Genomic DNA, 24,014 nt, shown 5'->3' on the forward strand with positions numbered 1-24,014 from the left:
TGCAATTTTCTATCAGGAGCCAAATAGTTCAGTCACAAAAAAACAGGGAAAGACAACTTTTTCTCGAACAGAGGAAACATTTAGGCTAGTCATTTTTATCAGTAAATATAATTTCTCATACCTAGATTAGGGAACACAGGCACCCTTTTTATATTCCTACAATATTTGTAATACAAAAAGGAGGGGGGCATGACCTCCCATTGATTTAAATTATTAAATTATGTTGCTGATTGTGCGGGTTTCTGAGCTGCCATGTACCAATAATTTGAATTATTTACTAGTCAGCCTTATATGGTGACATTTATATATTCAGTATATTTTGTGTTGGCTCCCAAGCTCAATAAGTGACCGCAGCACAGAGCATGTGCAGTGAATCCGCAGAAAAGAATACGGGGAGCTACTGGGGCATCTTTGGAGGCACAGATCTTTACTGCTAAAGGGCTGTGCTTGCCTTTGTCTGGTATAGAAGCCAAAAACATAATGTACAACATTTGTGCCCTGATTATTTGGTTAAACTTTAGTTCTACTTTAAATTATATCTGACTTTAAGTGAAATGTCTATGGTTATCTGTTCCTTTGTTCTCTTAGGACTGGCAGCAAATTGGGAATATCTCCACTGATGTTGGCAGCAATGAATGGTCACACTGCTGCTGTTAAGTTGCTTTTGGATATGGGTTCAGACATCAATGCCCAAATAGAAACCAATCGTAATACAGCACTTACTCTGGCATGTTTCCAAGGGAGAACTGAAGTAGTTAGTTTATTAATTGATCGGAAGGCCAATGTGGAGCATCGGGCCAAGGTAAATGGTATTCAACATGTTAAAACTTATTTATCAGATAGACGATATAGTATGTTACTGTAAATGCAGAAGCAATTCTGCATTCCAAGTATTCCAGGTTATAATTTATAAAATATGCTTTCCAGAAACCATAGTAATATGAACAGTTATTTCAGATTTAGATTTGGTATTAAAACCATTTTGCCCAAAGAAAATGTTTAAAGGCTCTAAATCTCAATTGTTGCCTTTTTTGGTTTCCCTTGTCCCTTTTATACAGACTGGTCTTACCCCATTAATGGAAGCTGCCTCTGGGGGCTATGCAGAAGTAGGGAGGGTCCTGCTCGATAAAGGTGCTGATGTCAACGCTCCTCCAGTGCCCTCTTCTAGAGATACAGCACTAACTATAGCAGCAGACAAAGGACACTATAAGTTCTGTGAGCTGCTCATTAGCAGGTAAGCATGACTGTAAAGACTAGAGAACATGTACAACAGGACTGTCTTCTTGAAGAATATAGTCTCCATTGAAACATTTTTATTATGATTGCTGCCTGTGCTTATTTTTTTGGAACACAGATACTTCTCTGATGTTAATGTACTATAAAAGAATAAACTTGCACTTGGGTGCAGATCCCTCAATAACTAATCACCACTAAAATTAAAGTGCTATTAGTTCTGAGTCTATTCGTACAGTAAATGTAAATCTTTATACCAATAAATGATTTATATACTGTGAAAGGGGGGAGCAAAAACCCTTCCTCTTTCATTTGTTCCACCAACTCTTCATTGTAGACATCAGACAAATAAATGTGGATAATAAAGTATGGTAGGAATCACCAGTGTATGTGTTTGTTTACAGAGGAGCTCATATTGATGTGCGCAATAAGAAGGGGAACACTCCACTGTGGCTGGCAGCAAATGGTGGTCATTTAGATGTGGTTCAGCTGCTAGTTCAAGCTGGAGCAGATGTTGATGCAGCGGATAATCGAAAGATAACACCTCTAATGGCAGCATTTAGAAAGGTACTTTTTTTTTAATGTTAAGTGAAGCTGTGTACTTGTTTACTATTAGGTCTAAACAGTATTATGTATTTTTGTGGTTTTGAAATTATTTACAGTTTATGTTGTGAAATGGTCAAAGTTGAATTTTAATAGTATATACAAATATGCAATCAGACCACATTAGTTAAGAAACCTGGGCATATACTACTCAGTCCAGGGGTATTGGGACCCCACCACTTCTTAAATAAATAAATTGATTGGAACACACGACTCTGCAATGCAAGGATCTCTGCGTTTATTCAATCACAGACTGTTATCCTAACAACCAAGCAGCAGTTAGAAAGATGAATAAAAAAGAACTTTAATAGACTGATATAATTTAAGATTAAATTGATAACATCAAAGTTATTTGGTTGCTGGGATCAGTGACAACTACAACCACATAACCCTTTGCTTTAAAATAAATCCAAATCATGTAGGATCTGTGTTTAGGATTTATTCAGTAACATTTAAGAAGCGGTATTGGCTTGGAAAAGTTTTGCAAGGCACTGCATCTAAAGGTGTGATGCACTGCTTGTGGAATGATTTAACGTTTGATTGAGGCTATAGTCATACAGGAATCTAGCTTAAAGGAATTGTTCGGTATAAAAATAAAAACTGGGTAAATGGATAGGCTGTGCAAAATAAAACATTTTTCTAATATAGTTAGTTAGGCAAAAATTGTATGTATAAAGGCTGGAGTTACTGGATGTCTAACATAATAGAACACTACTTCCTGCTTTTCAGCTCTCTTGGTTTCCACTGACTGGTGACCAAGCAGTAACCAATCAGTGACTTGAGGGGGGGGGCACATGGGCCATAACTGTTGCTTTTGAATCTGAGCTGAATACTGAGCATTAATTGCAAACTAATTGAACAGTTATATCCCATCTGGCCCACATTCAAGTCGCTGACTAACTCGGTTATAGAGCTGAAAAGCAGGAAGTAGTGTTATTATGTTAGACATCCAGTCACTCCAGCCTTTATACATTACATTTTCGCCTAACTATATAAGAAACATTTTGCACATCCTATCTATTTGTCCAGTTTTTATTTTTACTGTTCCTTTAATGTAAGAACAAGAGTATACGTGTAGTATATCAAATCATTGAGAGTCAAGCTCAATATATTTATATTATGCAGCTGTGGTATCTATTATCCGGAAACCTGTTCTTCTGAAGGCTTCAAAACTCAAGACCCATCTCAACAACATTGAGTTCCATGAATGGGGCTCACTAAAATGTGTTTTGTTATTTCTCAAGCTAAACAAGGAAATCAAAGCCATGTTTTGTCCTTGCGAGATGGATAATTCTATTACGAATACTTGTTTTCAGGGTCATGTCAAAGTTGTCCGCTATTTAGTGAAAGAAGTTAACCAGTTCCCATCTGACTCTGAGTGCATGAGATATATTGCAACAATAACTGACAAGGTAAGATTTACATAAGTGACAAGATTTCATGTATTTTAACATCTATTTAGATGGTAAAACTTTTTTTTTTTTTTTTTTTTTTTGCTTCTTTGACAGAAAGCATATTTTGCATATACATATTTAAGTGTCTGGTCTCTAGAACGGAACAACTTCGATGTAGTACGCTGTGAAATGCTCTAAGGGGCATAATTTCTCATTTTGCTGCTGTTCTAGAAAATCATGAAAATTTGTAATTTGTTTTTCCCCCATTACAATGTTTAAAAAAAAATAAAAAATCCTAAATAATAGAATCTTGCATATAAACCTGCTAAGATACAGGTTTTAGAAACCATGCAGTCATAATCATCCGAGAGAAGCCGTTCCATTTATCTGAACTGAAAAGTACAGCTTCTGTTTGAATGCAGGTATGTGTATCGGAGATTGGGCCAAATATATTATAAAACAGGCATTTTCGGGCTTATCTCCACCCTGCTTTGTGTACTGCAGATAAGCCTTGCCTCTGCTGTTGCTTTCCTTGTTGCTTCAGCAGTAAGCAAGTAGCTTTTTTTGTGTTCTGTCAGGTCATCTTGTAAGAATGGTAGGGTTTGCTTGCATTTTGGGGTCTATTAAACGATGCAGTTTGGCTTCGTCTTCTGAATATCTAAATATTACTCAGCAGTCTTGCTTGCTTTTAATGTGTAATAATATTGCAGTTGACTGTGATACATCTAGTTTGTCTGCTGGAAACAAATGTGTAACTGTATTGTACCTGATTATAACCATAATCTGTTTATTATAGGAGATGTTAAAAAAGTGCCACCTTTGCATGGAATCAATAGTTCAAGCCAAAGATCGTCAGGCTGCTGAAGCAAACAAAAATGCAAGTATCTTGTTAGAAGAACTGGATCTGGAAAAGGTAATTTTCTACTATAATCCCAAGCTTCTATTAAGTGGGCTCTAAAGTGGTTTGTTTTGGGTTCCACCCACCCCCACATATATAAAATAACCTTTTGCATTTATAGATGATGGTGTTTATTTGTACTTTGTGTTTTGTTCCTTCATGTTTCCAACACTAGCTTGCAGAAAAGGCTGTATAATTGGTTCATATTTATATTTATTAGGGCCAGGAACAGACTTCCTATCCAGAATTGTGTTTTTGTCAGACATTAGGTTAATTTACAGATGCCTCTCACTGAACAATTCATGTTCATTTCAGTTCATCAATGCTTGGCAAGTATTGGTTTAAATAAGACACTGTACAGAACTTATATAGTTATTGTCTCATTAGACCTGGTTAGGTTAGTATAACAGTCAATCTTATTACGAAGTGCCTGAATTTCACGTTTCATAGTTAAGAGAAGAAAGCAGACGCCTTGCTTTGGCAGCAAAACGAGAAAAAAGGAAGGAGAAAAGGCGCAAGAAGAAGGAAGAACAACGAAGAAAACTTGAAGAAATTGAGGCTAAAAATAAGGAAAACTTTGAGTTACAAGCTGCACTTGAAAAAGAAAAGCAAAAGGCTGAAGGTAAAATGGATTTGTATCTGGATATTAATGTCAAATAATTGATGTGGTTTTGTATGAATTGTTTACAGTGTCTCCTTTTGCACAATACCTTATCATGCTGTTAATGTTTTACTTGATGTCAGTAATTAGCTGCAGAGATTCAAAGCATATAGTTTTGAATCAAAAAGTATTGTGTTTATTAAAATTGCATTTTTTTTTTTTTTTTTTTTTTTTTTTTAAAACAGATGAACCTCACATTTTAACAGAGCCACCTAGTGCAACCACAACAACCACTATTGGCATATCTGCTACATGGACCACACTTGCTGGTTCTCATGGAAAACGTAATAATACAATTACTACAAACAGTACAAAAAGGAAAAGCAGAAAAAATATGATCTCCTCAGAAGCTGTGCAAATAATTTTTGAGGACCAGCTCCCTCTATCATTTGGACAGCAGGAAAAACTTAATGGGGAATCCAAAAGCAGCAGTACCAGCGAGAGCGGGGACAGTGATAACATGAGGATCTCTAGTTGCAGTGATGAAAGCAGCAACAGCAGCAATAAGAGTGACAATCATTCTTACAGTAATGGTACTGCTATTCAGAACAAGAAGAAACCTTCTGTTCTTGTAACGTCTCCCAAGGAAGAACGAAAATTAGTGTCCATTAAAGCTTCAGTAAAGTAAGTCCTTGAGTGATAATGCTTTCTAAGAGGCACATTTATCAAGGGTCGAATTTTGAATTCATGTGAATTTTTGGAACTCCCATAAACTCACAAATTCGAAATTCGACTTATCGAAATGTATTAATGAATCAAATTTTTCTAATTTTTTAAATTTAACATTCGAAAACTCGAATCGAACTTGATTCGAGTTATATCTCCAAAAAAAAAAATTGAAAGTCAGCAAGGTAGCAAACATCTCAAAATTGATCTCTGGACCCCTTCCATACACTTAAACAGCAATTCGGCAGGTTTTAGGTGATGAATAGTTGAATTTGAATTCTGAAAGGGCCAGAGTATGATAAATCTCGAAAATCAAATACAATTTTTTTTAAAAAAAAACTTGAATCAAGTCTTGATGACTCCCTAGTTGAACTTGACAATTTTGACCTTAAAAAAAAATTGTAAATTGAAATTTTCTATTTGACAGTTTATAAATCTGTAATAATATAGTTTATGTTGGTGCCAAAAAATATGTATATGTATAGGTACTACTACAAAACTAATTAATAATTCAAAATCAAATATTATTAAAGTTAATCATGGAGAATATACTCACAATTCACCCCAGTCCTAGGGTGTAAGTCCAAGTCAACATTTCAAAAAAGGAAAATGTGAGTATCCCCCGAAATAATGAATCAATCAATTAAAAAATTGATTAGGACATCAGAGCAAGACCTAACGCTTTTCGTGCCTGCTGGGGCACTTACTCATAGGTTGAATGGCACATCTCTGTACACAGGTTATAAAGGGGATGTGACCAATCACAAAACACGTTACCACTTCATGCAATCAATGACGATCCACCTAGTGGTTAAAGTGCTAAGTGTTACCAACATATCTATGCAATACGATGTGCAAAAAGAACGAAAGAAAAAATTAAAAACAAAAGAAAATGGGGGAAAATAATAACATAATATATGCTATACGTGCGCCTCAAAAAAACAAAAAATATTAATAATTAGTAAGGAAAAAGTAATTGATAAAAAAAAGGTAGAAAAAGAAATGGACTAAATAAAGTAACTATTAATGAATCTTTAATGATTTATTTTTTAAAGATTCATTAATAGTTACTTTATTTAGTCCATTTCTTTTTCTACCTTTTTTCTTATCAATTACTTTTTCCTTACTAATTATTATTTTTGTTTTTTTGAGGAGCACGTATAGCATATATTATGTTATTATTTTCCCCCATTTTCTTTTGTTTTTAATTTTTTCTTTCTTTCTTTTTGCACATCGTATTGCATAGATATGTTGGTAACACTTAGCACTTTAACCACTAGGTGGATCGTCATTGATTGCATAAAGTGGTAACATGTGATTGTTGTTTTGTGATTAGTCACAGCCCCTTTATAACCTGTGTACAGGGATGTGCCATTCATCCTTTATAAATCTGCCCTTCATCTCACTATCCTTGTGCTCTTAAATGTGCTTTTATCCACTGGCTACAGATATAGTAATAGTTATGCCATAATATAAAAAACATATATATTCCCTTTCATTGGTTTTGCAGCTTTTGTGGACTTTTCCATTTGATGTGGGGCAGTATAGCAGCAGTGTTTCTCAAAAGTCTTCTAGTTTGGTCTAATTTTGGACCCCCAGAATAAAGTCCTTTGCTTTGGTCATCAAATCACCTCAGAAGCTGGAACCTGCTGCTGCAGAGTCTTTGGTATTGCAAGTGGTACCATAGTGGTTTTGTGCCTTTTTTTATGTATAAATTCCTTTTGCTGTTTCCATATAGGGAACATTGAACCTCTTATTTTTAGAGTATTGGCAAAGTTAGGTTTGTGTTAAGCTGTGTTGACTGAGAAGGTCCATCTAAGGCAGGCGTCCCCAACCCTTTTCACCCGTGAACAACATTCAGATGTAAAAAGAGTTTGAGAGCAATACAAGCATGAAAAATGTTCTTGGGGTGCCAAATAAGAGCGATGATTGCCTATTGGTAGTCCTTATGTGGACTGGTAGTATACAGGAGCTTCTGTTTGGCAGTACACCTGGTTTTTCTGGAACTAAAACTTGCCTCTAAGCCTGGAATTCAAAAATAAGCACCTGCTCAGAGGCCACTGAGAGCAACATCCAAGGGGTTGGAGAGCAATATGTTGCTCACAAGCTACTGGTTGGGGATCACTGATCTAAGGAGTCTCTGTGGAGAGGGTTTTTGTGTTTTATTTTGTATGTTGTGTTTCAGTCCTGTTACAATTTTGTCTTTTTCATATAAAAAGAGTGCATGCAACCACCTTTGATACATGGTTACATCTGGCGTTATTTAAATACACAGTTGGTCAGTTATACAGCAGTAGTTACAGTATGCTGAAAGAATTTAAAGGGGTCTCAAATTAAAAGCTGTAAAATAAAAGTTCTTTTCAAATGAAACATGAAACCCTATTTTTTAATTTATATTATTAAAGCATCCATATTTGTTATAAACTTGTCAATCAAATTTTGCCTGCCCCTCCTCAATGCCTTAAGGTGGCACAGACTGAGTCGGCAGCTTATCGGCCCGTTTATGGGGCCCTCCAATAGGCTTCCCCGATCTATATCTGGCTGAGAGTTGGCCAGATGTCAATCTGACAGGGGTAAAAATACCTTCGGATCGCGGACTGCCTCTGGTCATTGATGCGGTCCCACGATCCGAATGCCCTTATACCTTTCATTATGATTGGATCAACCTATCTCTAGGAGGGCATATCAGGGAGATATCCGCTCGTTTGGCGCCAAACGAGCGGTTCTCTCTATGTATGTCCACCTTTAGGCATGAAGGCTAGGCAGGCAATTACTTTTACTTTCCATTCTGCATTTCTTAGATGTTATTGCTCTCTTTGTTTAGCTAGTGCATGGGCATCCCGTCCCCCATTCTGGCACATAAATTATATTTTGGCATGATTCAAAGATTGCCTTCATAACAGAGTCTATAAAATGATTTGTGAATTCCAAGACTAAAAAAAAAAAAAACAAGATTTACATAATTGTTACAGGGTAAGTGTAGTTTATTTTAAAATCACAAAATAGGATTTTGAATTATTTCTTAAGATGACAGGTTCCCTTCAAAATGTAGTCTTGTTGTGCCATTAGGCGTTCTCAAACATGTATTTTGTTTTCAAGGTTGTCAGAGTCGATAGTTGAATCAGCTTGTAACTCCTTGTCTGCAAACAAATCTGGACCGACTCCTCTTTCTTCTCCCAATGGAAAGCTTACAATAGCAAGTCCAAAGAGGGGACAGAAAAGGGAAGAAGGATGGAAGGAAGTAGTTAGAAGGCAAGTATTCAGAAATTGTTGACAATGTGTAGCATTCTTGTTTTTAAAACCAATAAGCGTCCGTGGCATGACGGGCCATAATAAAGTGGTGACAGTGATGGACCCTTTATTTCTTCTAGTAAATATAGCCGTTTGTCGGAGCTTAACAAGCTCATTTATACAAACTACTGGGGTGTAGCAAAACTCCATGAAAAGGAAACATCTGCAAGGAATTTTATGAAAACTGGGTGTATTTAATAACTTACAACTGGCCAGCACAAAGTATAAAAAGCTTATTATAAAGGTTAATTATTTGTAGTCCGTGCATGCCAGTCTTTTGGCACATGGTTTTTCCTGGATAGTGACTATTCCCACAATGTTTTCATTGTTGGTATTGTACACCTGTTGTAGGAGGAAAAGCATGTGTGCTGGAATGCTGATTGTGGTGTCTTAAGATTTATGCTTTGTAATACAGTATAAAGGCTAGCAGTATGGTGACTAATTGTTAAAATGGATTTTGTCTTTTTCCAGGTCAAAGAAAGTCTCTGTACCATCCACAGTCATTTCTCGAGTCATTGGAAGAGGAGGGTGTAACATTAATGCCATAAGAGAGTTTACTGGTGCACATATCGATATTGATAAACAAAAGGATAAAACTGGTGATCGAATCATAACAATAAGGTAAAGTGATGGCAGTTATGCATTCTCTTTTAAGCCTAAGTAGTGTAGATATTTTTTTTTAGTAACAGTGGCTTTGGATAATGTTTGCTCTCTGGGTAAATTTATGAAGAGTAGAGGTACATGATGGAGCAAACCTTAGCAATGCAGGTTGAGATCATGTAGAGGTTAAAGCCTGTTATCTTTTTGGTGCTGAATGGGTTTTTTTCTGAATGTATTCTTGCTTGATACTGCATGCTTTGACTCAAGCACCAGTTTCCTGCTTTTAGTGTACAGTGTTGTTTTTCTATCCGTGAATTCTAGCATGTAAATACATTTTCATACTGACATATGTGTTTTCTGTTCCTTATATGGGTGCAAAGCTCCATGATGGTTAACAGGTGTTCGGACAGAAAAGACAAAAATTATGGACTGTGTCAACATGAGATTTATACCTAGCTATTAAGGTTTTAAAAAAAATATATTTCTCTTGCCTAATTGGGGGACACAGGCACCATGGGGATGAAGATCCTGCAGCAGGAGATTGGACACTAAGTTGTTAAAAGTTGACTCCTCCTCCTCCTGCTCTGGGTTTCATCCGCTGTCTCCTCCTAACAACCTCAGTTTCGTTTAGTGTCCTCAGAAGGAGAAGACACATATAACCTGTGGCTGGAGCAATTGATCAAGACTACGTGTTACGATCATGCCACATTTAGGGGCCATTGATCCTTTCAAGAGCCTCTCCAGCTATACCAAATTGCCCTACAGCCTTCCCGCTCTACGGAGGTCTGCAGGCTTGCCCCTATCTCCCTGCGCTGCTTCCCGCTCTTCGGAGGCCTGCAGCAGCGCACAGCACACTTGTCTGGTGTCTGGTAGGTATACTACAAATACAGATATATGTGTTTGTTCATATATATTTTTATTTGTAAATTCTATAGGGAGATTCTACAAAAGGGCATGGACCAGCTGGTGTTCTTGTGAGTATGAACTAATTGTTTCACTCTACTGTTGCCCCCTTAGCGTTGCCACACTCTTCCCTGGTTCTCTTACCCCTGAGTAGTGCTCCGTTTTGGCTTGTTTCCTTCCCTACAGTCTCCCAACGGTTCCTCCCGCCTCTCTCTCTTGGCGCGGCTTCTTGCGTTCCACGCTGGAACGCACTTCCGCTTCCGCCCAGCGTTCCTGTAGGACGCGCCATTTTCTCTGCGCCTCTTCATTCACGCGGCACACGGAGCGGTTCACCTGTTCTCTGCAGGCAGCTGCTACTCTCTGCAGGGACTCCCTTCAGCACAAGGACAGGAACGGAGCTTACAGAGTCTCTGTCTCTCTCCCTTCTCCATTGTCAGGCAAGTACCTGTCTTTTACTGCGTCTTGGCCTTAGGTTCAGGGTCCCTTATCCCATATACCTTCTGTCTCCACAGGCCCTTCAAGCCAGAAAGTCCCTCTCTATCTGCCATCCACCCCTCACTTGACTGGGGACCCCTGTCTCAAAAAAAAAAAAAAAGATCTTTTATTTACCTTACAAGGAGCATCATGGCAGACAAAACAGAAGAGCCCAGGACCTCCAAGTCCTCAGCTCTTACTCGCTCCCATACTCAAATTTCATTTTTGGCCTGCACACAATGCAAAGCTAAATTTTCCACCGCTTCGGCTGATTCAGTGTGTTTAGCATGCAGACCACCAGACTCAGTGCCACCTCCAATGGCCAGCACTTCTGATTCTGAGTTAGTCAGGGCCTTATCACTCTCACTTGCAGGCATCCAAAACCTGGCCCGCATTCCAGAGACCATAGACAAGGTCCTTGAGCGCCTTTCTCACCCTCCCAGGTTCGATGACCGTCCTACAGGTGCTAAAAGGCATGCTCTGTCCCCTCCAGATTCCCCAGGTGAAAATTTCACTCCCTCCGATGAGGAAGGCCAAGTTTTATCTGAGGATGACTCTGACCAGGAGCATCTGGATCCAGACTTAGACTCTCCGAGAACTCAAAAGGAGGTCGAAGGTCTCATACAAGCAGTACTTAATACTCTTAATATTGAAGACTCAGTCACGACTATTGAACCTGCCAAGAACATCTTCAAAAGACATAAGAAAAGTTCACATGTATTTCCAGCATACGAACAACTCGACGACTTAATAAAGTCCCAGTGGAAGCACCCTGACCACAGGGTTCAGATTTCTAGGAGATTCTCTCAAACATACCCCTTTCCTCAGGAGTGCACCGATCTCTGGGCGACACCCCCAGCAGTAGATCCTCCGGTTTCCAGACTGTCAAGGAACACCACCATACCTGTAGCAGACGCGGCTGCATTCAAGGACCCTATCGACAAACGCCTCGAAGGGTTCTGCAAGTCGGCATTCACAGCGTCAGGCTCCGCCTTTCGTCCAATTTTCGCTATTGCCTGGGTCGCAAAGGCCATGGAGGTCTGGGTGGAGCAAGCAGCACAACTTATTGGTTCAGAGGATCCTACTACTGACAACCTGTTGTCTCAGATTGCGGATGCTACCTCCTATATCGGCGATGCAGCAATTGACGCAGCGAAGATGGTGGCACAGGCCTCAGCCCAATCTGTGGCGGCTCGGAGGTTTTTGTGGCTAAAATCGTGGTCTGCCGATTTAACATCCAAACGCTCACTAGTCAGCCTTCCTTTTCAAGGAAAATTACTCTTTGGAGCCGAGCTTGACAAAATTATATCCCAGGCAACGGGTGGCAAGAGCACCCTACTCCCTCAGACTAGAACCAAGAGACCCCCTTTCAAACGAAGGCCCTTTTTTCGTCCCTTCAGGCAAGGCCAACGTTCAAAGACACAGACGGATAAATCCAGCTCGAATTTCCGATCACGCTATCAGGGCAAACAAAGACCCAGCTGGTCTTCCAACAAGACTACAATTAAGCCCTCCCAGGACAAGTCCAGCTCAGCATGAAGGGGTGCCCACCCCCGAAAGGATCCCACTAGGAGGCAGACTCAAATTCTTTCGGGAGGTGTGGCAAAATCATGTACGGGACCTCTGGGTCCTTCGGGTGGTTTCACAAGGACTATTGATAGACTTTACGCAAAGACCACCCCACAGATTCTTCATTTCAAGGCTGCCCAGTCTCAGACTCAACAAAGCCAGGTTTCTCTCGGTCATACACGACCTTGCCAAGGCCGGGACCATACAGCCAGTTCCAACTTCAGACAAGGGCAGAGGGTACTACTCCAACCTATTCATGGTACCCAAAAAAGATGGGTCTCTACGACCAGTGTTAGACCTCAAAGACCTCAACCCCTTTGTTCGAAAATGTCACTTCAAGATGGAGTCAATCCAGTCAGTTTTGGCAGCTATGGAAGACGGCGAATTCATGTCAGTGATAGACATCAAGGAAGCCTACCTCCACATACCCATCCACCCGGCTCACCACCAGTTTCTCAGATTCTTCGTCGACGGTCAACACTGGCAATTTGTAGCCCTTCCCTTCGGTCTCTCATCGGCCCCTTCGCACCTTCACCAAGGTCATGGCGGCAGCACTAGAGGGGTTGAGACTCAAAGGAATACCGGTCGTTCCCTATTTGGACGATCTTCTCGTAAAGGGCCCATCAGCATCCGCAGCTCATCGCCACACTACCCAGGTCCTACACACCCTGACCAACTTAGGGTGGATGATCAACTTCAACAAATCCATTCTAACTCCGACACAGACAATAGAATACTTGGGTCTGATCTTGGACTCCAGGCAGGGGAGAGCCTTCCTCCCACGGGACAAGACCAACACCCTGCAGGACAGAATTCAGACCATTCGGACGGCTCCCACAGTCTCCCTGCGGGTGGCCATGATGGCTCTCGGGACGATGGTAGCGTCCTTCCCAACGATTCCATACGCTCAATTCCATACCCGACCCCTTCAACATACCATTCTACTTCAACAAAGGAGGGATCGGAAGGATCTCGATCGCCGAATAGTCCTTCCGCACAAGGTAAAACTCTCCCTCGACTGGTGGCTACAACCACATCGCACAGCAGGCGGAAAACCGTTTCCCCCTCACCACTGGACAATTCTCACGACGGACGCCAGCCTACGGGGTTGGGGAGGCGTACTAGAGCAAACGACGGTCCAGGGCCTTTGGGATCGAGAAGAGAGAAAACTTTCCATCAATCTCCTGGAATTGAGGGCAATTCGATACTCCCTAGAGAACCTGACCCACCTACTCCGTGGTCGAGCAGTGCGGATACAATCCGACAATGTAACAGCCGTTGCATATATAAACCATCAGGGCGGCACGAGAAGCCAAGCAGCCCTTCGGGAAGCAAGCAGCATCCTGGAATGGGCGGAACACAACGTTCCTGCCCTATCGGCGGTCCACATACCGGGGGTCGACAATTGGATAGCGGACTATCTGAGCAGAGAAACGATAGATCACGGAGAGTGGTGCCTTCATCAGGAAGTTTTCCAACTCTTGGTGGAGAGATGGGGACTGCCAGACATCGACCTGATGGCGTCCCGAAGCAATCGAAAGGTTCAACGCTTCGTGGCAAGAAGCCTAGATCCTCTGGCTTACGCAGTAGACGCTCTTGTGATCCCTTGGCGATTCTCCCTGGCGTACATTTTCCCACCCCTGGCGCTGCTACCAAAGGTCATCAAGAAGATAAAAAGAGAAGGAACTCAAACGATTCTGGTGGCACCGTTCTGGCCAAGGAGAGCGTGGTTCGCAGACTTGGTACAGCTGGCGTCGGGCGAACCATTTCATCTGCCTCAGAGGGAAGATCTCCTGACTCAGGGTCCCATCGTTCACCCGAGTTCTCATCAGTGGGCTTTAACGGCGTGGCTCTTGAGGCCCTAGTTCTCAGAAGAGCTGGAGCTCCTGCCGAGGCCCTACCCACCATGCTTCGGGCACGGAAGCCTGTTTCAGCAAAAGCCTACCACAGAGTGTGGAAGACATTCATCATGTGGTGTGAGGTCAGAGAGTTGGATCCTCAGAAGGCTAAGGAAGCGGACGTCCTCTCTTTCCTGCAGGAAGGCTTAACGAAAGGTCTGGCGGTTAGTTCACTGAAGGTTCAAGTTTCAGCACTGTCTGTCCTGCTCCAGAAGCGACTAGCACTCAGGAGTCATATCAAAACTTTCCTTCAAGGCGCTACGAGGTTGGTGCCTCCGTATCGTTATCCTGTACCTCCCTGGGATCTTAACCTAGTTCTCTCTGTTCTTCAGGAGGATCCTTACGAACCCATTGACTCTTTACCTCTCTCTACTCTGACTGAAAAGGTGGTTTTCCTCTTGGCCGTCACATCGGCTAGAAGGGTGTCGGAACTGGCGGCACTTTCCTGCAAGCAACCATTCACCATCATACACAAGGACAAGGTAGTGCTCAGGCCTACTCCGGACTTTCTACCTAAAGTAGTTTCGGAATTCCACCTGAACCAAGATATCATTGTACCCTCCTTATGTCCGGATCCCAAGCATCCTATTGAGTGTAAACTGCACAATTTGGACGTTGTTCGCGCTATCACTTCATACTTGCAGGCCACCAAGAGTGTTAGGAAGACTGATGCTCTCTTTATCATTCCTACGGGGCCTAAATGCGGTTCCAAGGCCGCCAAGACGACGATCGCTAAGTGGATCCGTACTACGATCACTCGGGCTTATGCCCTGAAGGGGAAGCCACCTCCACTCAAGGTGAGAGCTCACTCCACCCGCTCTCTCAGCATGTCTTGGGCAGTCCGACACCAAGCTTCGGCGGAACAAGTTTGCAGAGCGGCCACCTGGACGTCCCTTCATACCTTCACGCGCTTCTACAGGCTACACACACTAGCTTCAGCCGAAGCCAGCTTCGGGAGGAAGGTGTTACAGACTGTAATTGGTTGAACGCCTTTTGGGGTACGCAGTGTCCCGCCCTCTGGGTTGCTTTGGGACATCCCCATGGTGCCTGTGTCCCCCAATTAGGCAAGAGAAAGAGAGATTTTTGTACTTACCGTTAAATCTTTTTCTCTTGTCCTATATTGGGGGACACAGGCCTTCCCTCCCTGTTCTGACACTGTTACTGATTAAAGTTATATACTTGTTATTACAGTTCATATTTTAGTGGATGTTTTCCGATATTTTACTAAAGTTTTCGGTTTTAAGGGGGTTTCCAACTTCCTCTTCTGTTTTGGGTCATTATGCTCCTTCTTCGGTCGAAACTGAGGTTGTTAGGAGGAGACAGGGGATGAAACCAAGAGCAGGAGGAGGAGGAGTCAACTTTTAACAACTTAGTGTCCAATCTCCTGCTGCAGGATCTTCATCCCCATGGTGCCTGTGTCCCCCAATATAGGACAAGAGAAAAAGATTTAACGGTAAGTACAAAAATCTCTCTTTTTCCATGTAAAGGGGTATGCCTATATACTAAAAAATCATTTGCACCTTAAATAGGAAAGGTGCACCCCTTCCTCTGCTTACTCTCACAGCTCACCGTAATTAACAAGTGTTGCTACTGAAACAACTCCATGCAGAGTGGTGTTGAAATCGATGACATGTCTGCCAGGCAGGTCAATGATTCAGTAGGCTGATCTAGAAACAGTACCACACCTATCGGAATTTTGCCCCTCCACCAACTGAAACATCATCTGCAAGGCCCATCTGCTTGAACCTGCCTCTGTGACTGCCCTATTTTATTTACTGGGGCCTGGGAACAGGTAGTGGAAAGCAGGGTGCAAATATGCAGGGCAGGGATATATGGGCATAGTGTCATGTTCATATTAAAATCTGGAATGTGTCACTATCTCTTTAAAGGATATGAAATAACAAATCTGAATGCAGACTTTTTTGTCAGAGGTGGCAAATATATTAGTCAGGGGGCAACCAGCAGCTGAATAAGGGGAGGAAATTTGCTTCTCAATGACAGCTTGGTTTGCCATCTGGTTATCCAAGGACTTTAAAGGGTCTGTTTCAGACATCTTCATCAGTCCTTGGATGTGATTCCGATACCTAATTGCAAGGGCTGATTTAATAAGAATGCTTGCAACTGTATGCTCAATGGGGATAACACGACTCCGGTATGACATATATATGTGTTTGCAGGCAGCTTATTCTTACTCTTTTGTTTCAGTAAACTAAGTGATCATTTTTTTTAAATGATCTAATTTTTTAGGGGTGGAACAGAATCAACAAGACAGGCAACACATCTAATCAATGCACTCATAAAAGATCCTGACAAAGAAATAGATGAACTAATCCCAAAGAATCGTTTAAAGAGCACCTCTGCAAATTCAAAAGCAGTGTCTGCATCCTCGTCTGCCATTTCCTCGGTCAGCAGTTCAGTCATGGGAATTAAAGTCACTGCTGTCACAGTCTCCTCAAATTCACAAGCTGCCTCTTCCCTCACTGTGCCAGCCATTTCTTCAACATCTGTGCACAAACCCTTGAAAAACCCTGTGAACAATATCCGGCCAGGATTTCCAGTCTCTATCCCTTTGGCATATCCTCCTCCACAATTTGCCCATGCTTTACTTGCTGCCCAGACTTTTCAGCAAATTCGTCCACCACGGTTGCCCATGACACATTTTGGAGGTACTTTTCCTCCAGCACAATCCACCTGGGGTCCTTTTCCTGTCAGGCCTCTAAGCCCTGCACGAGCTACCAATTCGCCTAAGTCTCACGTGATGCCTCGTCATTCTAACCAGAATATCACTATCCCTCAGGTGATGTCAGGAGTCCCTTTGTCAACGAGCCCAACATCTATCACAAACTCTGCAGTCCCAGGTGTGCCTGTCTCATCTACTGGGAACCTCAATTCACCATCAGTCAGAAGACAGCTTTTTGTCACAGTGGTTAAAACCTCTAATGCTACTACAACCACAGTTACTACAACTGCAGGTAGCCACATCACAACACCAACAGCCTCCACCTGCCCTGTACCCACTGCCAAAGAACACCATCCTGCATCCTCTCCTTCCTCACCTTCCCCACCATCCCTTCCTGGAGGAGGATCTAGAAGCAGCCCTTCTGATTATCTGACATGTTCTCCAAACAAAGGGACCTCATTGTCCTCTGAGCAGGAATTAGGTGCCCAGCCTCTTATGGAAACAACAAGCTCGGGCATAAGTAAGCAAGTGAGCTCTACCTCTGGCAGTACCTCAATGCACTCGGCACATTCACAGCCTCCAAATTCTTTTTCACAAGATCCACGGCCTTCTTTAATGCAGTCACAAACTCCTCAGTCAGACTCAAGGATGGCTCCATCGCTTAACTTGACAGTCAATGGTCCCTCTCACCAAGCTTCACCTGTTACTTCCAACATACCTTCATCTTACTCTGTATCCCAGCCATCTATGGTGTCTGCTCAGTCTGCTGCTAAAATGGAAGGTTCTTCAGTAAGGCACCACTTACATGGAGCAAACACAACTTACAAGAACCAGGTTCCTGCACAGAATTCTCCTGTGACAACCCTTGTTTCACATGCAAATATTAAACGGCCCCAAAGTTTGCCCTCTTCTGGTCCACATCCTTCCAGTCTAAGTACACAAAGTGCTGCTCAGATTTCCAATCATCCTTCAAATAAGCCTATGGCCCAAAACTTCAGCTCTGCTCTACCATTTGGTCCTTTTAGTACTCTGTTTGAAAACAATCCAGCCACAACACACCCTTTCTGGAGTGGTTCGATGGTCTCGTCTCAGTCTGCTCCAGATTCCATCCTTTCCACGCAGTCTTCATTCTTGCCAAATCCTGAATCAATGCTTCCATCTGATACTTCCAAAGCTCCAGGTTTCAGGCCACCAATGCAGAGGCCGTCTCCAAGTCAGTCAGGTAGGTTACTGCGTTTTTGTATTACTGAGAATTTTGGTTAACAGTATTATTTTGTGTCATGGACCCTGGTAGATTATTTTTAGTATTCTTTGCAGTTTGTTTAGCATGGCTGACATTAGTGTTGTTGTTGACCAACTAATGATTTACTAAAGGCTATCTTATATCTTTTTTGCTAAACTGTAATACACTTCTGAACTCCTCTTTCTACAGGTATTGTGAACATTGATTCATCGTACACATCTGTGGCATCGCCTACTACACATATGGGTACATTTGCCTCTAATTTGTCTGGGGGTCAAATGTATACACACGGAGGTCAACCTGCAGCTGCTAATTTCAACAGACAACATTTTTCCCAGCTTAGTTTATTAACTCCATGTTCCTCAGCGTCAAGTGGTAAGATTTAAGTTTGTTTAGATTTTTATCTCGAACCGCCCCCCCCCCCCCCCACCAAAAAAAGTGTTCAATATTATTAGTTGACAAACTCACTGCTTTGTTGACTAGGCAGTTCAGTTTGCATGTCAAGCTATCTATCCTTATAAATATACATATTAATACTTTGTGCATGTGGTGCAACCCTCTATGGAGGGTTCTGAGTTGAGCTGAGAACTGCACATGCACATACAATGTACCAACTATTAGAGGAATGCATGCGTAATAACCTACTATAAAGGGTACATAGCATGGCAGCGAACGAGAAGAATGCGCATGCGCCATCAGAAAACATCACTTGCTCAAATCACAGATGGAGGAGATTCAATGCAAGGGGTAAGTGAATGTTTACAGGCAACTGGGCTGGCCACTGCTTTTAAAATAAAAATAGACAAGCAGTCCAGTAGCCAAACTGGCACATTAAGTCAGGAACTCAGGAACTCTTACTAATGTGTACCTACTCCTACCATGTGTGTAGTTTTCCTCCTGCACAGTTCATCATAGCCCACCCCTGGGCTATCTAGAACTTGGCAGATTGGCACTTGCTTCTTCTGGCTGCACTCTCACATCTGTCCCAAACTGATGTGCTTTGCTGAGTCTGAAGGACCTGTGACAATCCCACATTGGGTAAAATAATCTCAGATGGAATCGCAGAAAAGAAATTGGGGCAGAGCTTCACTCTAGACAAGGGAGTAGTTGAAGGAGCTGCTTGTAATACAAAATCTAAACGAGAGAGAATTCGGGGAGAATGTTATTCTGGGGGCTGTTCGAGGTAACTTTAGAAAAAAAGTTTACTTATTCTTTAAGGTTCACATGACTAGTACAAAAGAGGGTTAAAAAATGGCTGGTTCTAAATGATAAAGCAATTTTCTCCCTCTGACTGCTAAACCTTACTACACTATGCACTACTGTGCCTCTCTAGCATAACACTGGCTACAGGCTATATTATATTCAAAATTATAATCAGGGTCATAGTTGCAATGTTGATGATGGACAAGGGATTGTTCTGTTAGCAAGTCATGCAAATGTCAATTTTACTGTCTTGGTAGAGTCACTGAATTGCACCAAATGTTGTAGTGCAGTCCATTGATCTACAATTATTAAGGATGTACAGGCATTAATGTTACCTCCTAAGATGTTTTTTTATGTGCTGACATATACTCTGAATCCATTTATGTAGTGCAGTGTTACTGCCATATCTGGTGTTGATGCAATACCCTGAATATGTTTCTGCAGTGCATTGTTGTTGGCATGTCTGGGGTTAATATTGTTAATTAGTGCTTCTGCGGTCAATGGGGAAGTGGACTAAAACCTTTTATTTTTGGGGGTCCTAGCCTCACTTTTGACTTAAGATAATGGCAAACCACAAAATATGGGGCCTAAGGGCTTCTGGCTTATATTCCACTAGTTATGATGGGGCAATCATAATTGCACATGGGGGTTTTATATATTAATACTGATTATGCACAAAATCCATGATTGCCCAATAGGCAACACATTTGCTAGTCTATATACATACTCCTGTATGTTTCCTTTCAAGACAATACTGTTTGCTGCACTGCTCCTGTTTCTTTTGCAAAATCGAAACTGATTCCCAACTTATATAAAAATTTTGATTTTAATACCCACAAGATGCAATTTTCTTTACGATTATGGTGCAATGATGTGACGGGTATAGGGTTTAAAGAAAATTGCATCTTGCATCTAGTATCAGTGGTAACATCCATGCTTTGTGCACATGCAGAGATGCCTGTTTAGTGTCCATGCCTTAAGTCATAAGTATTAATAACATTTATTGCAATTGCCTGAAAACACTAATATGCCAAACAAAATGTGTCTCAAGCAGTAATGCTGTTTGCCAAAGTCATTATTCATTAACATTCATTATGTCCACAGTGTATTAATAATATAATGTCTTGTGTCAAATGGACAGTTCTGATTTTAATATAACTCCTATTCAGATTCCTCCTCTCAAGCTGTGGCTGCTAGTGTGCAAGCGCAGTCTCCATCATCTTCTGGAGTACCTATTGTGTCTGAGAAGCCCAATGCGGTGCCTCATGACAGAAAAGTTCCTGTGCCAATTGGAACAGAGCGCTCGGCAAGAATACGACAGACTGGCACATCCACACCCTCCGTTCTTGGGAGCAACTTGGCCACTGCTGTGGGTCACAGTGGAATTTGGTCTTTTGAAGGCATGGGGGGAAATCAAGGTAAGTACCAGAAGTTATGATTAAGGTTTGAATTTTTCTCTGTACTTTACAACAATGTGGTGTTCTATCAGTAAGGGATTTTGCTTTCTTTGGATTTCTTTAAAAATAAAATCAGGACGTCAAATTCTCATACTGCTGTCCTATTACTGCTAATATAAGTCATTCATTAGAACTCTGCAACAAATTTAAATTGATGTGTTCCACTGGTTAATAGGGACATATACAGTCGTGTTCAGAATAATAACAGTCCGACATCACTAACCTGATAAATCACTGTTTTTGGTATAAATTATATTTCTAAATGGCAAATAATTTATTAGTAGGTGTTGTAGCGTAATGGAAACCAACAGACCCAACAGTCACATGACATGCATGCTGCCGATTCTGTGTAATTAAATCATTAATTCAGGCTTGTTCCAAATAATAGCAGTGTTCAAAATAATGATAACTTGTTCAAAATAATAGCAGTGTAGAGTTCAATTAGTGAGGTCATTAATTCTGGGGGGAAAAAAGTGTCAATTACGGCCCTTATTTAAGGAAGCAAGGCAGCAAATGTTGTGCATGCTGGTTATTGTGCATTTCTTTCAAGAAATCAAAATCAAGTAAAATGAGTTGTTCCAGATGTTGTTCAGAAGAACAGCGTAATTTGATTAAAAAGTTGATTGGAGAGGGGAAAACATACAGAAATGCAGAAAATTATAGGCTGCTCAGCTAAAATGATCCCAAATGCTTTAAAATGGCAACTTAAACAACTAAAAAAGGAAAAAGTTTCGAATGGATAGACGAATAGCCAAAATGGTAAAGACTCAATGATGAGCTCCAGGAAGATCAAAGAAGGTCTAAAGTTACCTGTGAGTATTTTTACAATTAGAAGAATTGGCACTCTTACATTTTACCTGCCAGGCACCTTCGTAAGAACAAATTGGCACATATGTTTTCCCTCAGGCAATTTAAATTATTTCCAGTAGAAAAACTTTGGCAGGAAATGAGTTGCTGGCTGTAATGGAGTTTCAATGCGTGTGTTGAATCTCTATGTGAGCCAGTACCCTTAGGCTGCATTTCCCCCATTCATTGCATTAACAACTAATTGAGCGTGTATGCTCAGAGCTCTTGAAGAAACTGCCCAAGAAAGCGTTAATATGCAGAAATTCGAAGAAATATGGGGTTAGTGCCGGCTGTCAGATGAGCAGCAGTGATAAGTGTAATGAGCCTGGCATAGGTATTGCACAGCCATGTCCCATATAAATATCAATCCATATATTTTGTTAATAACTAATGGAGTGTTCAGAATAGGGATGATCACTTCAGGCATTTTGATCACCACAGGCATCTTAAAGAGGCCACTGATAGCAAACGCGAGGGACAGACGCATCTATACAACCACCTCTTGCGCCACGTCTCGTGGAAGCCTTTCTGACATTTTCAATTGCTTGGAGAACCACAAATTTGTTAGCACTGAAACAGCTCAACTTACCTAGATCTATAAACTCTGAAAGATTGAACGCGTGGCTTTATCGTTTCTAATTGCAAGCTCTGCTGAACTAACCAGGATATCATTTTATTTGTAGATAAAGTGTCTGACTGGTGCCACACGGGGATGGGAAATCACATGATGCACAGACCCATGTCTGATCCTGGAGTCTTTTCTCAGCATCAAGGAATGGAGCGCGACAACTCTGGCATTGTACCTGCTTCTGGAGCATTCCATCAGCATCTACCTGCTGGCTACATGGAATTTCCAAAAGTTGGGGTAAAGTTACCTTTTTCTTAGTGGCATTGTAGATACTTCTGTGAATATGTGCATTGTACAGTCAACTAAATTAGCTATTTTAAAGGTGGTTCACCTTCAAGTTAACCTTTACTATATTGTAGAATCGTGAATTCTAAGCAATGTTTCGATGGGTCTGCATTATTTTTTATAGTTTTTCAATTAATTGCCTTTTTATAACTCTCTCCAGCTTTCTAATGGGGGTCACTGACCCAATTTAAACAATAAATGCTCTGAAAGGCTACAAATGTACTGTTACTGCTACTTTTTATTACTCTTTCTATTCAGGCCATCTCCTAATCATATCCCAGTCTTTTATTGAAATCAATGCATGGTTGCTAGGATTATTTGGACCCTAGCAACCAGATAACTGAAATAGTGGAGTGCTGCTGAAAAAAAGCTAAATAACTCAAAAGCCACAAAAAAAAAATTAAAACCAGTTGCAAATTGTCTCACTCTCTACATCATACTAAAAGTTAATTTAAAGATGAACAACGCCTTTAGGATGTGCTGTTTAATACAAGTGTCTGAGGCTTAAACTGTCATGCTGAAGCTCTAGCAAATTTTAGCCTTGTAACCAGTAGCAACCAGTCACATTGTCACTAGCAGTAAAAGCTAACTATTGGTTTCTTGATGCGAGTACAGTGCCAAAGCAATTATTACTTTGGTTTGGCTTTGCGCTTTCTTCTATCCCTTCTGCAAAGTTGGACCAGTAACATGTTCAAAATCCAAAAACCAGCTAGCGAGTTTTGTTTTCCACTGGTTAGCTATGATATCTGATATCTGAGTTGATTTAAAGCGTGCATGTGATCTTGCACTCTTAAGTATACAAAAAACCAACCCAAAGTCGGTAAAGTAAGAGTTCAGTCAAGTGAGTTCAGCTAGTGATTTATTCTAGGCGTAAACTTAGAGACAGCATATCCTCTTTTTAAAAATAAGTTAAATCTGTAGGGCTTGTGCTGAATATACGTTTTGATATAAGTATTATTTCTCGGTTTTTTATTTCTTGCTGTAAACAAGGCAAAATGTAAAAAATAGAACTAAAGTCACATTCTAAAAATGCTTAAAGTATAACCAAAAGGGCTTTATTGAAAGGGGTGGTTCACGTTGACTTTTAGTATGTTATAAAATGGCTAATTCTAAGCAATTTTCAATTGGTCTTCATTTTTTTCATTTTTTTTATAATTTTTTAATTGTTTGTCTTTTTCTGACCCTTTCCAGCTTTCAAATGGGGGGTCACTGCCCCCATCTAAAAATCAAATGCTCTGTAAGGCTACAAATGTATTGTTATTGGTACTTTTTATTACCCCTCTTACTATTCAGGCCTCTCTCCTATTCATATTCCAGTCTCTTATTCAAATCAATGCATGGTTGCTAAGGTAATGTGAGCCCTTGCAACCAGATTGCTGAAATTGCAAACTGGAGAACTGTTGAATAAAAAGTTAAATAACTCAAAAATTTATAAATTAATAAAAAAATGAAGACTGATTGCAAATTGTCTCAGAAAATCAC

General features: G+C 41.0%; 1 protein-coding gene across 6 annotated transcripts in view; it reads left to right on the forward strand.

Moving 5' to 3' along the window:
- Positions 1 to 24,014, forward strand: part of LOC108704484 (ankyrin repeat domain-containing protein 17) — a 91,361-nt gene that overhangs the window by 64,603 nt on the left and 2,744 nt on the right. For all 6 annotated transcript variants that reach the window (XM_041579703.1, XM_041579704.1, XM_041579707.1 and 3 more), the window contains 13 exons: positions 589 to 802; positions 1,059 to 1,234; positions 1,638 to 1,800; positions 3,153 to 3,248; positions 4,027 to 4,143; positions 4,579 to 4,750; positions 4,975 to 5,413; positions 8,555 to 8,707; positions 9,218 to 9,367; positions 16,438 to 18,092; positions 18,303 to 18,488; positions 20,486 to 20,734; positions 22,303 to 22,484. In XM_041579703.1, the coding sequence (XP_041435637.1) occupies positions 589 to 802; positions 1,059 to 1,234; positions 1,638 to 1,800; positions 3,153 to 3,248; positions 4,027 to 4,143; positions 4,579 to 4,750; positions 4,975 to 5,413; positions 8,555 to 8,707; positions 9,218 to 9,367; positions 16,438 to 18,092; positions 18,303 to 18,488; positions 20,486 to 20,734; positions 22,303 to 22,484 (3,952 nt within the window). The remainder of the gene's footprint in view (positions 1 to 588; positions 803 to 1,058; positions 1,235 to 1,637; positions 1,801 to 3,152; positions 3,249 to 4,026; positions 4,144 to 4,578; positions 4,751 to 4,974; positions 5,414 to 8,554; positions 8,708 to 9,217; positions 9,368 to 16,437; positions 18,093 to 18,302; positions 18,489 to 20,485; positions 20,735 to 22,302; positions 22,485 to 24,014) is intronic.

The sequence above is a fragment of the Xenopus laevis genome, chromosome 1S (assembly GCF_017654675.1).
Source record: "Xenopus laevis strain J_2021 chromosome 1S, Xenopus_laevis_v10.1, whole genome shotgun sequence".
In the NCBI taxonomy this organism is placed as follows: domain Eukaryota; kingdom Metazoa; phylum Chordata; class Amphibia; order Anura; family Pipidae; genus Xenopus; species Xenopus laevis.